The 15,275-nt window shown below is 46.9% G+C and overlaps 2 protein-coding genes and 1 pseudogene across 2 annotated transcripts; 1 reads left to right on the top strand and 2 right to left on the bottom strand.

Moving 5' to 3' along the window:
• Window positions 1-225: 225 nt before the first annotated feature.
• On the top strand, window positions 226-1,472 carry LOC108026336 (CDGSH iron-sulfur domain-containing protein 2 homolog). Its single transcript, XM_017097240.3, has 3 exons — window positions 226-407; window positions 899-1,122; window positions 1,184-1,472. Exons 1-3 carry the CDS (start codon window positions 311-313, stop codon window positions 1,262-1,264), a joined length of 402 nt encoding a protein of 133 aa, XP_016952729.1. The 5' UTR covers window positions 226-310; the 3' UTR covers window positions 1,265-1,472.
• A 277-nt stretch (window positions 1,473-1,749) lies between these two features.
• LOC108026335 (elongation factor 1-gamma) lies at window positions 1,750-3,671 on the bottom strand. The gene is made up of 4 exons (XM_017097238.3): window positions 3,653-3,671; window positions 3,546-3,584; window positions 3,270-3,419; window positions 1,750-3,202 (listed from the first exon to the last, which is right to left on the bottom strand). The coding sequence occupies exons 2-4, from the start codon at window positions 3,555-3,557 to the stop codon at window positions 2,063-2,065; spliced, it is 1,302 nt and encodes a 433-aa protein (XP_016952727.1). The 5' UTR covers window positions 3,558-3,584; window positions 3,653-3,671; the 3' UTR covers window positions 1,750-2,062.
• An 818-nt stretch (window positions 3,672-4,489) lies between these two features.
• Window positions 4,490-10,224, bottom strand: LOC108025996 (uncharacterized; annotated as a pseudogene).
• Window positions 10,225-15,275: the final 5,051 nt, after the last annotated feature.

Raw genomic sequence — 15,275 nt, 5'->3', positions numbered from 1 at the left:
AAATTTAATTAAATTTTAGCCTGAAAAAATAATCCTATAAAAAGAATAATAATCTTATGGTTTTTGTGGCATAAAAACCGATTTTTTCTTGGGGATGGAAAAACTGCACCAGCTAACTAAAAAACCATACATAGCCGAGGAATACCCTAAATGTAAAATATTCGAAAGAAGAGGTACATTAGTGTGACCGTATTGGAAAACATTTTATACCATACGTTATCGATGTAATGCCACCACTAACCAATAACAACACCAAAACAAGTTTTTCAGAAATAAAATATAACCCAGTTGAACACGAAAAACGCTGGAAATGGAGCCCCTCTCACAGCTAGTAAAGTCCACGTTGCCCAATTACCTGTCAAATCTGCCGATTCCCGACAGCTTTGGCGGCTGGTTCAAGCTCTCCTGTAAGTTCATGCGGTGGACATTGAAGTACTCATGGTTGGAATTCGAGTTGCCCCCGAAAGGGCGCCCCACATAAGCCTCAAGTGCACGATAATGACACGGCAACTGGGTTCCCAGCTTTAGGGCCCTATTCAGGTTCAGATGCGGGGTGATATAGTGTCCATTCTAGTGCCAAATGAAAGCGCAGTGTCTGCACTTCCAGCCGAAAAAGTAAAGGTGAACCTGCAGCGATTATGCAACATTTGTTGAGCTCTCCAAGAAATTTTTAATTGGGGCACGTTTATCGCCCAGATAAAGAAACTAGATAGAGCTATAATGCGTAGATGCTTCCATTGGCCACATATACATCCACGTATATTTATATCTCGGTGCGTTTATAACCTAATCGGTGTAGGGAGAACGACCTTGTGCCGGTTACGGCTGAGTGACCAAAATATCTAGTTCCATATCTCTAAATACACCTGCTACAGTCCTATCGCCATTCCATTTGCAGTCAAGGACTGGCTGGCCCTGATCCCGCCCACCGTGGTGGTGGCCGGAATCGGTTACACCGGATATCTCGCCTTTTGTCCCGCGGCCAGGGCCAACTGCGCCTCCAAGGGCAGCGGTCGCTGCAACAACCAAATCCGAAAGCATGAGCCCAAGGTGGTGGACATGATCGATGTGGAGGATATTGCGGAGAAGGCGGCCTTCTGCCGCTGCTGGAAGACCAAGAACGTAAGTGGATTTCAATCTCCAGCATTCCTATACATCAACTAACTCTTCCCCCTTCTTCCAGTGGCCCTATTGCGATGGCAGCCATGGCGAGCACAACAAAATGACTGGCGACAATGTTGGACCCGTTGTGGTGAAGAAGTAAATTCCAGCGGTGCATCGATACATAACACGCCTAGCATTTCCTTGTTCAAATTCTCTCCGAGCTTCTGTTTGCTTTTAAAAACCACAATTAATGGTTGAACTTCTTCGGAACACTTCTATGCTATCGAAACCCCTTGTAATCATAAGCAATTATTGATGATATTGATGGATTAGGTTAAAGAAGCCAATAAAATTGCCCAAAAATAATATTTACGTCGCTGTCGGTGGCTATGAGTTATTTACATGTATGAAAATAGTTTAAATGACATTGAACCCCTAATAATCTCAGTTAAACGCAACTTGCAAATCTAAGTTTAAATCAATTGAGATAGCGTAATTTCGAATTGGCTTAATGCAGTTCTGACTTTGCTTAATCTTTGTACCACCAAAAAATAAAAGTCCACTTAGAAGTTTGTTTCAAAACAAAAGCCCTTAACCTTGAAAGTCAAATAAACCAGACACACACTGTTAATGAAGAACATGGTGTTATTAATAGAAAACCTTTTATTTTTATAAATTATGTTCTGGCTGCAGGCGGCTGTTCCGTTGACAATATCATGTTTTATGCTCAGGCGGTTTACAAAGAAATTCTCCAGTACAAATGCGGAAGGCGAAACACACGATGCTACCGAGCCTGGGAGGCAGCACGACAGATATTGGATATCTTTAGGACACTATCAGTTGGAACTTAAGAAATAGGCATCGTGCTCTTCCTGCATTTCAAATCTCAAACTTTATTGTTACTGCTGCTATTGTTGGTTGGTCTAAATGTGTGCTGCTGCTTTGAGCTGAGCGCTGTTTACTTGAAGATCTTGCCCTGGTTGAACTTGCGGCCATCCTTGTCGGTGCCGGTCCAGGAGAAGTACTGGGTGACCAGCTTCTTGGTCTCCTCGCTCTTGGCGTCGAGCTTCTTCCAGTCGTAGACCTCGTAGTCGATCTGCCAGTCGGGAGACAGGGTGAAGGCCAGATCCTGTCCGCGCCACACCCAGATGCCGGAGATGGTGCTGTTGCCGTCCTCGCCGAACAGGCAGACGGAGGCGAAGGCCGCCTTGCGCATCTTGTCCAGACGCTGGAACATGCCGGTGATGAGATTGCACGACATGAACACCTTGGACAGCTCCTCGTTGTACTTGTACTCGCCGATCCAGATCGAGTAGTTCTCGGCATCGAACTTCTCGAAGAAGTAGGGAATGGACTTGGCCTCGTCCTCGTTGGAGTACACGCGCTTGAAGTCATCAAAGTTGAAGGTGCCCTTGGGCAGCGCATCGAAGGGGTCCTTGGACTTGGGCTCGGCGGCCAGGGCCTCATCGGCGGCATCCAACTCCTCGGCGGGCTCGGCGGCCTTCTTGGGAGCGGCTTCCTTCTTCTCCTTGGGCTTCTTCTCCTGCTTCTGCTGCTGTCCCTGCTGCTGCTGGGGCTTGCCGGCACCGGTCTTGGCCTGGAATTCGGCGTACTTCTTGGGATCGAAGACCAGAGCCTTCTCGCACAGCTTGTAGTCCTTGACGACGGCCTGGACCTGCTTCTGGTTGAGGATGGTGACGAACCAGCGGTTCACATTGCCGAAGGCACTGCGCACACTGGGCTCCAGGACGTATTCGTACAGGTGGAGGAGGCTGCTGAAGACCACAATGTCAGCCAGGGTGATCCTCTCGCCGGCAAGGAAGGTGGAGTCCTGCAGCTTCTGGTTGAGCTGCTGCAGCACAGCCTCGGCTTCCTGCTTGGCAGTGCTGTTCTTCTGCTGCGGCAGGATGCCCAGCAGTGGGAAGACCCAGGCACAGGAGGCAGGCACAATCTCGTTGTCGGCGAAGGAGATCCACTGCTGGACCTGGGCCTGGACAAAGGGGCACTTTCCACCGCGCAGCTGCTCGTTGGCCAGCAAGTAGGCGATGGCATTGGACTCGCTGAGGAACTGGCCTTCGGCGGTCTCAAAGGCGGGCACCTGGGGATCGGCACACATGATGATGATGACCTGGCACTAACCACACCCAACAAGACGAGCAACTCACCTTGCCACCGGGGAACTTCTTGAGGAACTCAGCCGACTTGTTGGTCTCGCCGAACTTGAAGTTGTCGGCCACTTTCACCTGGGCTCCGGAGTACTGGGCCGCAATCAGCGCCTTGTAGGCCCGGAAGTTCTCGGGGTAAGTGTACAGAGTCTGCAAAACCGAAGAGAAGGCAGATTAGCGAAAGTCGTGGCACCTAGCCGGCATTGGCAAATTTGCAAATTCACATGGCCCAGCGCCACGGATTGGCAAATCCCCACTGCCCACGGGTGTACGTACTCCTTGCACCATGGTGGATTCGCCGTTTAAATCGTCTGCCTGCAAATACGAGATTAAATGCAATATAGTGGCAAATTCAGCGAAAAACGCGGAGCACACGCACTCACCGGAAACGAAGAAGAGAAGGGACGGAAATGAGGTTTTGGCCAACTCGATATCGATTTTGCAATCGATAGGTAAATGTCTTCGCTAAGTGGTTGGTATATTCGCTAACAATCGATTAATTTGTGATATCGCTCTATCGATATGTTAGTGTCTTTGCTAAAAGAGGATCGTGTCTCCGCTATACGTGGTGTGTGCACTAGCTAACAATCAATAAATAGTTGATGTCGCCTTATCGATATTCGTGGCGATAGGTGGGTAACTTTGATAATTGAAGAGTGTGTATCCGCTTATGAGGTTGATGTATCCGCTAGCAATCGATAGGCTTAGGGTAAGCTATCGGGCTCCAGGAACAATCGATGATATATCGCTTTTTAAATATAAACAATAAATACTGATTATGGATATATAATATAAATAAGTTAGTTCTATAGATAGAACAGTATTAATTTTTCTGCATTAGTTGCGAACTGCTAGGATCTTAACATTTCACCACTAACTGACCGTTAACAGAAAATACCTTATCAGCAGAAGGCCGAGCGTTATAATCCAATGATGTTATTATGGGTGTAACAGATATTACATTTTTTATTGGCATAGTCTATATTCGAAACTAGCACGCCTCTATAAGTTTTATTCTTAGTTTTCTTTTCCTTATACTTCCTTCGTCTTTCTAAAAATATCCCTGGACCTAACATAATGAGTTTTCATGGCCCTTTCCAACATTTAAAGAACCAAGCTCACTTTGACAGGAATTCTCCCTTTATAAAGCCTCAATAAGTAACAGTTTATTTTTCGCCTCTACCCAAACCAAAACGAAAACCACTGCGCCCTCAGCGAAATACATTACAAGCACTTTATTCAGATTTAGCAAATATGATAACTTCTCTGCCCCTTGCAAAACGCATCAGCAGCGAATCGATCCGTTGCAGAGCCTCGGTCTCGGCTGCATCCTCTGCTTTTCCGAACGGAAATGCCGCGCATTGGGACAGCAACTATGACTCCGGGGATCGAGGTAAACATTTTTCCAGCTGCCGCCGCCGAAGATGATGATGATGATGATGACGGCGTCGGAGACGGAGACGATGATGATGCCGCCACGGAGTTGCAGAGTTCAAGTTCTGCATAGCTCTAATCGCTGCATTGTCATCTTCCTCAGCTCGAGCCCCTTTTCCCAATCACCTCGCCGCTCGGCCAAGTGCAGGCTTCTGCTGTTCTGCGCCTGTTCTGAACCGATGTTGCAGTTGTTGCTGCTGCATGCTGCATGCTGCATCTACCAGGGGCTTGCTACGGTGGTATTGCTGCTGGTGGGAACGAGCACACATAGCAGGAAAACTATTTTCAAATTGGAAAGGTTTTGCACTTCACCAACGCCGCGCGTTCGCCCGACGACAACCTCTTTCTCGTTAGTTTGTTATTTTAACTATTATATCAATTAGTTGCGGCGTTTGACGGCTTCTTGCTGCTGCTGCTGCTGTTGCTGCTGTTGCTGTTCCTGATTGCCGGTGTTGCTGTTGCTGTTGTGCTGCTGCTGCTGCCGCTGCTGCTGCTGCTGCTCCGGCCGGGAGGAAGTGGAATCCAGTGCAGGGAAAGCCAGCTGCCTCGGCCGTTGCAACTGAATGCGCTTCTTGGCTCTGCCACCGCCGGGGTTGCAAACTCATTTAGAAAATATGCAAATAAGCCAGCCGAGCAGCCAATGTTTTGTTAGATCGCCGAGCTCTGCTCTCCTCTCCTCTCCCCTCCCCTCCCCTCCCCTCCCCCGGTGCGTTGTGGCATTTAAATGAGCGTGAAGCAAATGCGAGTGCGATCGTGTGGGAGGAGTAGCTGCGGCCACGGCCACACAGTACCGCAGTAAGTAGCCGTGTGGCAGCCATCGTACGAGCACTAACAATGGCTCGCGGGGTCGAAAGGTGTTCCGGCTTCGTTCCTGTGGCCTGAAATTAAAATGGGAGAGCAGAGGAACGTTGTGTTAATAGCGGCGGCGGCAGCAGGTGTTACAGTTACACTCAAACGCCCACGCAACAGTTGTTGTCGTTGGCAACAAGGGGCGCAGGGAAAACAGCTTGGGAAATCATAGAACCTTTTAGGCTGCGTTACCAAAAATACACAAGATCTATGCCATTTTTGAAAATAATATACAAACTTGAAGTTCTATATACTGATAGATTGGAATTTATTCTCACAACTTTAAGCACTCAACCAGCACCTTTAAGTTCAACAAAGCATTAAATCGCAGTTATGGATCTAGACCCTAAAGGGATATTATACAGCTAGTAGTGCAAAGTACTGGAGTTACTTCCCTAAGAATAAAAAAAGTTAGTAAAATATATGTATCTTTTTATACATGTATAGCTCGAATGCCTGGCTGTTAACTCCTAAGATACACTATCCAAGAGATATTTTGTTTACTTTTCGTTCTCACCATGTGACAAAAGGCGGGCAAAGAGCCGTTACTCACCCGCAGGCGCCACGGCAGCGGCAGCAACAACCCTCGCCGAGTTTCAGAGTTTTTCACACGGAAATCTCTTGGCTGCTTCTGCAGGGGCCTGCAGGCCGCTTGGGCTTGGATTCGATCTCTAATCGCGTGTCACCGGGCCATAAATCGGTGCGACCAGCCTGCCACATTCTGCGACCGCGCGGCAGGGCGGCACTCCACTATCCGCCAGCTGGAGGAGCGCAGATCGGCAAGGCTACTGCTTTCCGCAGTCCGCAGCATGCGGGACAGCGGGCCATTGCCTCTGGGTGTTTGCATTACTTTTACTCCTCGGCACGCCCTCATTTCGGGTGTCATTCTGCGGGGCGTGTGCCCTGCTGCATGTGGGTCACGGGTCAATCAGGCAGACACTCATTTCCCATAATTAATGCGTTGGCTAATTGGCCACTCAGCCGGAGGCCAGGAGGACCGGGAGGCCAGGAGGCCGGGGAACCCCCCTCGGCAGGGAAAACTCTCTTCGCTGTGCTGACCCAACTTAATAGACGAGCATGAAATCTAGTCACGAACTTCACCATGAGCCACCGTGCACTAGATCCATGTTCGCCGACAAAATAGAGTCAGAAAAGAGCCTCCGCATCCGCATCCGCATCCGCATCCTTGCTTGCGGAGCAGCATGACGACTACGATGATGATGATGATGATTATTGCCCCCGCACGACTTTCTGTGGCATTTTTGGTCGCTTTGATTGGTGTTTGGATTGGGTTTGGATTGGGTTCGGTTCGCTTTGGTCTTCCAGCTCGCTTTTCCACCGGGGCTCGGCCGCTTTTGCATGTCATGTCGTTGCTCTCGTGCCTGGCAACAATTGCGATCGGTTCGATCGGTGTTCATAGCTCAATTGGGTGGTCAGTCGGCAGTCGTCAGCCAGCCATCCCCGATTTCCCTGCACCTCCCCCTTTTCCAGATCCCCCGGGTAATGTGAATGAATCAAGCGCGGAGCTTCGAATTAAGGTTTATTATTTTCTGTTCGCCCGTCCGCCGCTTGCTGTTTTTTCTGCTGATTTATACAATAATAATATATACACGTATGTATATCAACTGGCTGGGCGGGGCAGGGCCACAAGCCATGATTCTTCTCTGACGAAAAGCCGACAGAATCGGAATCGGAATCTGAATCGGAATCAGAATCAGAAACAGAACAGAAACAGAATCGTCGTCGTCTTTGAGAATTGTTTAAGAATTGTGGCGTCGCTGCAGTTTGAATTTCTGCTGATCGGAGCACAAAAAGCGGAGCACAAAGTCGGATAAATCGGACACATATAGTGGCAGTGAGCCGCATGATTCGGCACTCGACTTCGGCGGAAATTGCTGTTTGTTTGCCAAGTCGGGGGTGTATATAAACCTATTGGGCTGGACTCTGCGACAGCGGGGTCTTCTCGGAACCCAGTATTTCAGCAATTTGTTCCGGCAGAAACCGGAGGAGAACAAGTCAAAGCACAAGGGTAAAAATAGCACTACTTCTTTGACAACTAAAGATACAATCCGTATACTTGGAATGAAAGGTTTAAAAGGGGTTCTCAGTACTTTGTGGGTCAGAAAATAATAGTTAAAGAGCATTTCTTTGGTTGCAAATTTATAGTGTAAACTATACTTCAATTAAAAGAGTTTTAAGTATGTTAATCTAATTTACTATTCGATTTCCTTGGCAGTGTGTGATAACGAAAGCACTATTTTTCCGACCGCAACTGTACGTGGAGAGCTCTGTGAGTCAGCTGGCAACACAGTTGCTGAACCTTTAACCTCTGTTGGGCTAACAATTTTCCCACTTCTTTCCAAGCGGGCTGCAATTAATTCCGAATTTGGGGGATCGTTGTCAGGCCCGAAAATGTTGGGAATTAGCATTAATTTTAATTCTAATTTCGGGCCTGCAATCAAGTCGCTCTTCCCTTCCTCTCTTTCCCTCTCTCTCTCGTGGAGACTGGAACAGGTGCTCTTTCCTTGCTTCGCTGTTTCGTTCTGTCTGAACGACGTTGTGTGCGTGCGAGACGTTGACTAATTACCTTGTTGTATTTTGTTGTATTCTTCGCTTTTTTTTTGGGAACACCACCTGTTTGTCCCTTTTACTTCCAGGGGAATAGGTGTGCATGGCAGGAGTCCCGAAAACACGTGCTTGATGATTGAACTACCGTTATTAATGAGTGTGGATCTAGTCACAACTACTAAGAAGATCAATGTGAAACACTGGACCCCCACCCACTAAAAACAGTAGTATGAATTCCAATTCCAGTTCCAGTGCAGTGGGATTTCTGCCCATTCCATTCTCCGCTTTGTTGTTTCCCTCGCCTCCTCTTTAATTTCAATTATTAAGCGATAGTGCAAAAACAATACACGACAATGTGCTCGACCCATTTAGTTCGTTCGCTTTTTGTTCTTCTATTTTTCTGTGGCGTTGATAAGCAGCGTCTCTTTTCTGCTTTCTCTGCGTCTTATCAGGCCCACTCTACACTCGCACGCACACTCAGGCATAAGTACGCAACGAATCTTTCCCAATTCCAATTAAAAATTCCACGATCTGCGCGGCAGTGTGGCAACTCCGGCAAAGAACCGCTTATTGGCAGGCGCAAAAAATATAGGGAAAATTGAGCGTAATATACATGTATTTTTTTTTTCGTTCGCCCGCCTATATACATACCCATACACTGGAAAAGCGAAGCTTACACACGCGCACAGCAACGCGGCACAGAGCGGGAGAGAGAGGGAGAGCAAGAGCCAAAGAGAGAGACCCAGAGCCTGCGCTGATGGCTCAAGTTGATAGCAATAGTTGTAGTTGTTGGTGCTGCTGTTGCTTTTATTTCTCAAGTATGTCTTGTTGTGTTCTTCTTCTGTCTGTTCTTTGAATTGAAGAAGTATGGCGAATTACACACAGGCACATGCATGTACACACATGTACATGCGGAATACACACGCGGCGTCGCTTCGTTTCGCAAATTCGCTTTTATTAAATCGCTATTGAAATTAAATCATTTCTAATTAGACGGCACATTTGAACTCAACTGTAAACGCTGCATGCATCCGTTCGTTCGCTTTTCGTTTCGGTTTTTTCTCCTTTTTTTATCGGCAAAGCAGAGTCTCGGGTGGGTGTCGATGGAGCGTGCGTGGGTGTGGGTGAGCTCGGCTTGTAATCAACGGCATTTTGCGTTAGCAGGGCACTCACACAGGCAGAAAACACGCGAAAGGTACGTTACTTTCAAACTATTTGTTTATGGCAATGGTTTCTTAAAAAATTCTAGCTCCGCTTTATGCTTTTTCCCTGCTTTCTTTCTCGGAGCGAGCTCAAAAACGCGGCGCCACACCGACGGCGCAGGAACAACAATTGCTCGCGAGTGACGCTCTTCCGCTTTTATACCTCGGCTCATTTCGAGTAGCGAGCGGCTTTGCTCTCTCGCGATCGCCACGCACACAGCTACAGACGCTTATTGCTGAGCGTGAATTTCTCTCCCCCTCTCTGCCGCCCTTTGTATGTGTGCAATCGTGTGTGCAAATGATACAAAGAAGAATTATATATCAAAGGCAGAGAGAAATAATGATGACGCAGTGAAAAAATTATTAAAATAATTACAACGGCCGTCGACTCTTCGACAGTGAGGGAGCGAACGAGAGAGGGAGAGAGATCGCACCTTTTCTGCTCCCTCTTCTCCTGCTTCTTCTTCTTCTCCTTGGGGTGGTTTCTTGAGGACTGGAAGTGTGGTGGAAAGGTTTTCCAGACAAACAAATGTTGTTGCGGTGCACAGAGAAAAAATTAATAGATAAAAGTCATATTTAATCGATTTCTGTAGATCAAATGATGAAAGGATACAAAACATTAAATACTGTTTTTCACAAATTAAAATAACATTAAGCACTATTTTATTTTTTCCAAGCGATACCCATTTCTTGCTGTGCAGTAAATGTTGTACAGCAGACTTGAGGAATTGGAATTTCTGCCGTTTCCCTTTATTTCGGTGTGTCAATGCCTTTGCCAAAAACCAAGAAGGGTTGTTGTCTGTCTTAGCTTTCTCCTCCCCTACTCTACCCACCCTCTTCGCAAAGCGCTTGCGCAGCTGTTGCTCGCCCTTCTTCTTCCTCTGCTCCGACGTCTTCTTCATTATTATATATATGTATATATATGTATGGGGTAGTAGCGGGAAGTTGTACTTTTTATATTACCTGGTTTTTTGCAGTCTCCCAATCGTATTCTGTTTTACCGTCAAGGTGACACAGTTTTCTGCGTGCTCAATGAAATTTGCAGAGCTTGCATTTCCATACGCGTATTTTCATTCATTTTCCGCTTCCTGTAATTGAAATTCGGCGACGTGTCTTTAATTGTCGATTGCGTGGGCGTACTTTTGCGAACGTATCTACGTAACGCACACGGGTGTGTATCTCCCGGGTGTTTCGTTGCGGGCACACAAAGTGTCCTCCAGTTCCCATGAAACCAGGAGGAACCCGGCCAACCACTCCACTTTAGATAGTGCTAATTGGTTGGGCCTGGAAGCGGGCTAGAACGGGCCTTGGTAATGGTAATGGTCTTGGCTCAGGTCATCCGCTACCGTTTGTTCGCCACCGTTTTCCCCCAAAAACATAAACTAATCTCGGTTCATCTGACAAGCCAGAACGTCTTTATGGTCGCTGCTCTTGAATACTTACTGTGCACTGCGGGAAAAAGCGGGTTAGGTGATGGAATACCTTTCAAAGTGTGGTATTTTGTGCAATCTTAAGGTTGTAAATCATAAATAGGTAAAATCAATAAAATTTAATAGAAAGAAAGAGTATTTGAGGGAGATTATACTACCATAAGATAGTATCTTTAAGGTGCATATGTCGGATGAATGGAATACACTTATAATTATTATTATGGTATTATTGCCATTAATATATTTCAGAACATTTTCAACATTTAATAAATATAAATACCTCTATACATCCTTCAATCTTCAGCTATTAATACAAAGATATTATTTTTATTATCGTTTAAAAGGAGAAACCCTATTCAATTCCAAACTCAGCCAGTTCTATTTCTTCCGCTGCTCTTGAAGAATGTTTTCCGTGTACGGTGACTCCCTCCCCCAATCTTTCGCTGGCCCAATTAAACGCTCTGTTCTTCCCACAGTTGCTCTAACCCAGTTCAGAGCCCAGCCTGAGTGGAAGACCAGCTCGCAGCAACACCAGCTCTTTCTGCAGATTACAAAAAATCACACACGCCTGGGCTACTTGTCATTGCGAAAATTTCGAGGTGTGTAGGCAGCAGTTGCATTGACAGAGGTGTTTTGAGGGGCCTCCGAGGGGTTTTCTCGGGGTTTTCTTGGGTTATCGACGCAGGGGTGCGGAGGAGGATTGGTTCGGGCTCGGGCTCGGGCTGACCTGGGCAATCTCCAGCTGGTGCCGGACCCGTATCTCTCGTACTGTAAATGTCAGTTGTGTTTCTTAGCCATTGCCCAACTGCCACGGTCCACGGTCCCCATCCCCATTCACAGCCACAGCCACATCAGCCAACCCCCATGCCAAACCAAACCAAACCAAAGCCAAAACCATTCCAATCCCACTTCTAGGCCCCATCCACGTCCAGGTCCGACGTCCGATGTCCGCCGTCCACTCACATTAAATTACATACACTCCTTTTGTTTGCAATATATTTAAATTGCTTGGCCGGCCTGTCTAAACAGTCCGAAAACAGAGAGAGGAGCGCTGAAAGAAATACGTAAAAATAAAAAACATTGCCAAGAAGAAAGATCGGCCTATCCAATGGATCAAACAAATGGCAAAGTTCAAACGAGGTTAACAGCATTTCATGCCACTTCTACTTCCATTGAAGTTGAGGCTGGACGGACTTTTCAGGATGGGCCAGGGAGCTGGGTGCTGGGTGCTGGCAGCTAGGAGTCGGGAGCTCTAAGCTCGGAGGATGGAGGATGGGGCTTGGAGGATGGGGCTTGGAGGATGGAGGATGGAGGACAGGCCACCAAAATGGATAAAAAACTGTGCAGGCCAAAACAAAACAAACAGCCAGCCAAGAGCCATCTTAAACGACAGGCGGTGGTAACATGACCATGCACCCAAAAAAATGGTTACTATTAAACTCATAATTGAACTATTAGTGTTATTTTAGCTATAAGTCCGAAATACATAAGCAAACGAAGAGTTCTGATAATAGCAAATAAAGCAGAGAAAATATTCACCCTTCAAAATGGTATGTGGGTTAGTAATGGGTTACTTAGGTGCTCTAAGGGGTTAGTCAAAATCATTAGGATTATTATTAGTTTTCCTAGTTTGGAGTAGATAATGAGATACACACAATTCTTATTCTAATCTTTTTTGTATGCGGAACTGTAATCTAATATTCAAAGTACTTGAGGCATCCCCTGAATTTATTCTCTCTGCAGAAACGACGGCTTCAGCACACACAGATCAAGCCCAGCTTCAGATTCAGCTATGGCCACGGCTTTTCAGCTTGGCTCCAGCAACTGCAAGTCCAATAAATAGACGTGAGCGCAAATCTGAAGCCATGGCTTCATATAAAACCTTTCTAACGATCGTTTACCTCTGGCTCGCTCGCAAAATGTAACAAAGGAGTTGCGCGGAAAAAGTTGCCCAACGGCCGGGCGAGGAGCAGGGGGAGATGGATGCTGGCTGCTGGAGGGGGAGGGGGAGGAGGAGGAGGTGGCCAGTCTCGATCTCGGTTTTAGACCAAGTCCAGGCCAAGCCTTTGCCAAGCGCCCACTTCCTACTTGTTGCTGCACGCTGCCCACCAAGCCTCCACTTAGAAGCTGCACCACCGAGATTTGGTTGTCGTTTGGCTTGGCTCGGTGCCCCGCTTCAATCGCTGACTACGGTGGCTATTGGCTACGAGGAACAGCTACTAAGATAGTCAGTATCATAGGTTAGCTTTCACTACCAATTACATATTGAAAGCAAGCTGATTTTAACACATTTTTTATCAAATATATTATTATTTTGGGATCGTTTGTTAGAAAGGCATCATCATCAACTACACTGCTATGAACTTTTTATAAAATGTGAAGATCTCTTTAATCTTCAAGTATTTAAAAAACACTAATCCAATAGATTGGTTAACTGAAATATCTTGATAGATACACAGATCCTTTTTATAACTGCTGGGTAAGATCAGGCCAACCAAATTGAAAAACTCTTTTGACATGTAATATGTTCCTAAACTGAATTCTCCTGATGGATTTATTAATATTATAGTTGGCTATTATATATCATAGTGCACACTATATGTTTTATTATATTTCAGCAGTTAATTTGTACGATATGCCCCCTGTATGTGGTAGCTGTTGGCTAGGAGACTAGGAGGCTGGGAGCTGCGTGGCCAACGGCTCCCCTTTGCATACATGTTCGCCAGTGGGGCCCCCAAAAACCGAAGAGCTGTACGAAGAACGCTGGAGAGACCACCGCTCACCTAACCGAAAAAGCCAAAAAAAGATACGAGAAGAAATACCCAAACACATCGAGTAACCAAGCCGAAGAAAAGGCGAGAGCAATAACCAGTTTTGTCTCCCAAAAAAGCCAAACAAATGAAGTCAAGTCGCGGCGGGGGAAAGACAAAACCCGGCTGAAAAGAAAGGGGGATGGGGCAAGAACGTAGCTCATGTTTACGAGTCGCTGGCAGAAGAATCGGGAATCGGGAATCGGGAAGAACGGCCTGAGTGGGGGTCTGGGGGGCCAGACAGGGCAGCAGGTCGGGTCGGGCGCTCTTCGGGCCTTAACTTTTAACGTTAACGGCCATCATCAGATAGAGCACGGCCAGAAAAGCTGAAAACTGGAGACTGGGGACTGAGGACTGGGGACTGGGGACTGGGGACTGGGGACTGAGAGCCCCGAAGAGCAGCCAGTACAGTTCAGTTGAAGCGAAGTTGTGGCAAAGGCAAACGGGTATTGAGGGAGTTGCAGAGCTCCGGAGTTGGCAGAGCTTACGGAGCTGCGGAGCTGCAGAGCCATGGAGCTGGCACTTCTAGTGGGCCTGGGCTTTTTGTTTTTGTCTCCGTTGTAGGAGTTTCGGCTGAACAGAAGTTTAGTTACATGCTCATTACATAGATACCCACACACACACACACACACGCGAGCACTGGCTCCCAAAAGAGATACATTGTAGACCGCATAGATATGGATACATACAATTTATGTATTGCAGATACATAGATACTCGCTCGGATGCTGACGCTGCTCTTGCTATTGCCTTTCTAAACTTCGGGCTTTTCCGATCTTTATCACCGCAGCCAGGCCAAAATAAGAGTGAGTGTGCGCAGAACGGCCAGGAGGAGAAAAGAACTCGGCTCAGCTCTACTCCCACAAAAAACGGACCATTTCTTCTGCCAAAGATCTTTCTTCTCATGCATAAATTGTGAACGAAAGCAGCTCTTTTTTACTCGACTTCTCCGGGCTCTCCTCCTCGGCATCATTAGTTTTGAAACTTTTATGTATTGTGCCCCGGCTCTATTGCATGACGTTGTTAGAGCCGCGATTGCCGAGGATTGGATTTGATTGTGACCATGGTGGAGGTGGAGGTGGGGGTGGGGGTGGGGGTGGGGGTGGGGGTGGGGGAACTGGTGGAAAAACTCTTGAACTCTTCGCTTTCCCCGGCTGTCACCCGGCGTCTTCTCAGGTTGCCGTGTGTGGGTAATTGTGAAAACAATTTAGACGTATTTTCCAGTTCAATTGCGCTTTTAATTTAAATTGCAGCCAGGCTTTGTTTTTTGTTTTCCCTGCTTGCCTGCCCGCTTTTTTTTGCTCTCTGGCTGCGGCACAAATCAATTGTCAGTCCATTTTGGAGTTGAAAGTTCCATGCGCGAAAATTGCCCAGGATGATCGTGATACCCACGATCTGGGGCCCAAGTTCGATGGACAAAGGCGCTGGGACGTCCGCCGTGGAAATGGAAATGGTAAATTGTAAATGGTAAATGGTAAACTCTCGGACTGGGAATGTCAATTTGGTGGCAGTTCGATGGGAGTTAATTAACGATCGACCGATCGAGATGCCTGTTTGGGAATGATTTTTCAGCGATCGACGGTACTGCTTAATTGATGGAATTTCGAGTGCACAGAAATCCCTGGCTGCGCTGGGGCTCCAAAAACATGATGATTAATGTTTTTTTGAGGGTGTTGAACTTGAAATTAATATATTTTTACTTCTCAAAGATAG

The sequence above is a fragment of the Drosophila biarmipes genome, chromosome 3R (assembly GCF_025231255.1).
Source record: "Drosophila biarmipes strain raj3 chromosome 3R, RU_DBia_V1.1, whole genome shotgun sequence".
Lineage (NCBI taxonomy): Eukaryota > Metazoa > Arthropoda > Insecta > Diptera > Drosophilidae > Drosophila > Drosophila biarmipes.
The sequence above is the reverse complement of the archived record's forward strand: the minus strand, read 5'-3'. Positions and strand labels throughout refer to the sequence as shown.

Bases quoted from the DNA above. Each gene is read 5' to 3' on its own strand.
- LOC108026335 (XM_017097238.3), bottom strand. The intron at 3,203-3,269 runs GTGAGTTGCTCG...GCCGATCCCCAG, and splicing joins AGAAGTTCCCCGGTGGCAAG to GTGCCCGCCTTTGAGACCGC.
- LOC108026336 (XM_017097240.3), top strand. From the start codon at position 311: ATGGAGCCCCTCTCACAGCTAGTAAAGTCCACGTTGCCCAATTACCTG. The intron at 408-898 runs GTAAGTTCATGC...TTCCATTTGCAG, and splicing joins CGGCTGGTTCAAGCTCTCCT to TCAAGGACTGGCTGGCCCTG. The intron at 1,123-1,183 runs GTAAGTGGATTT...CCCTTCTTCCAG, and splicing joins GCTGCTGGAAGACCAAGAAC to TGGCCCTATTGCGATGGCAG.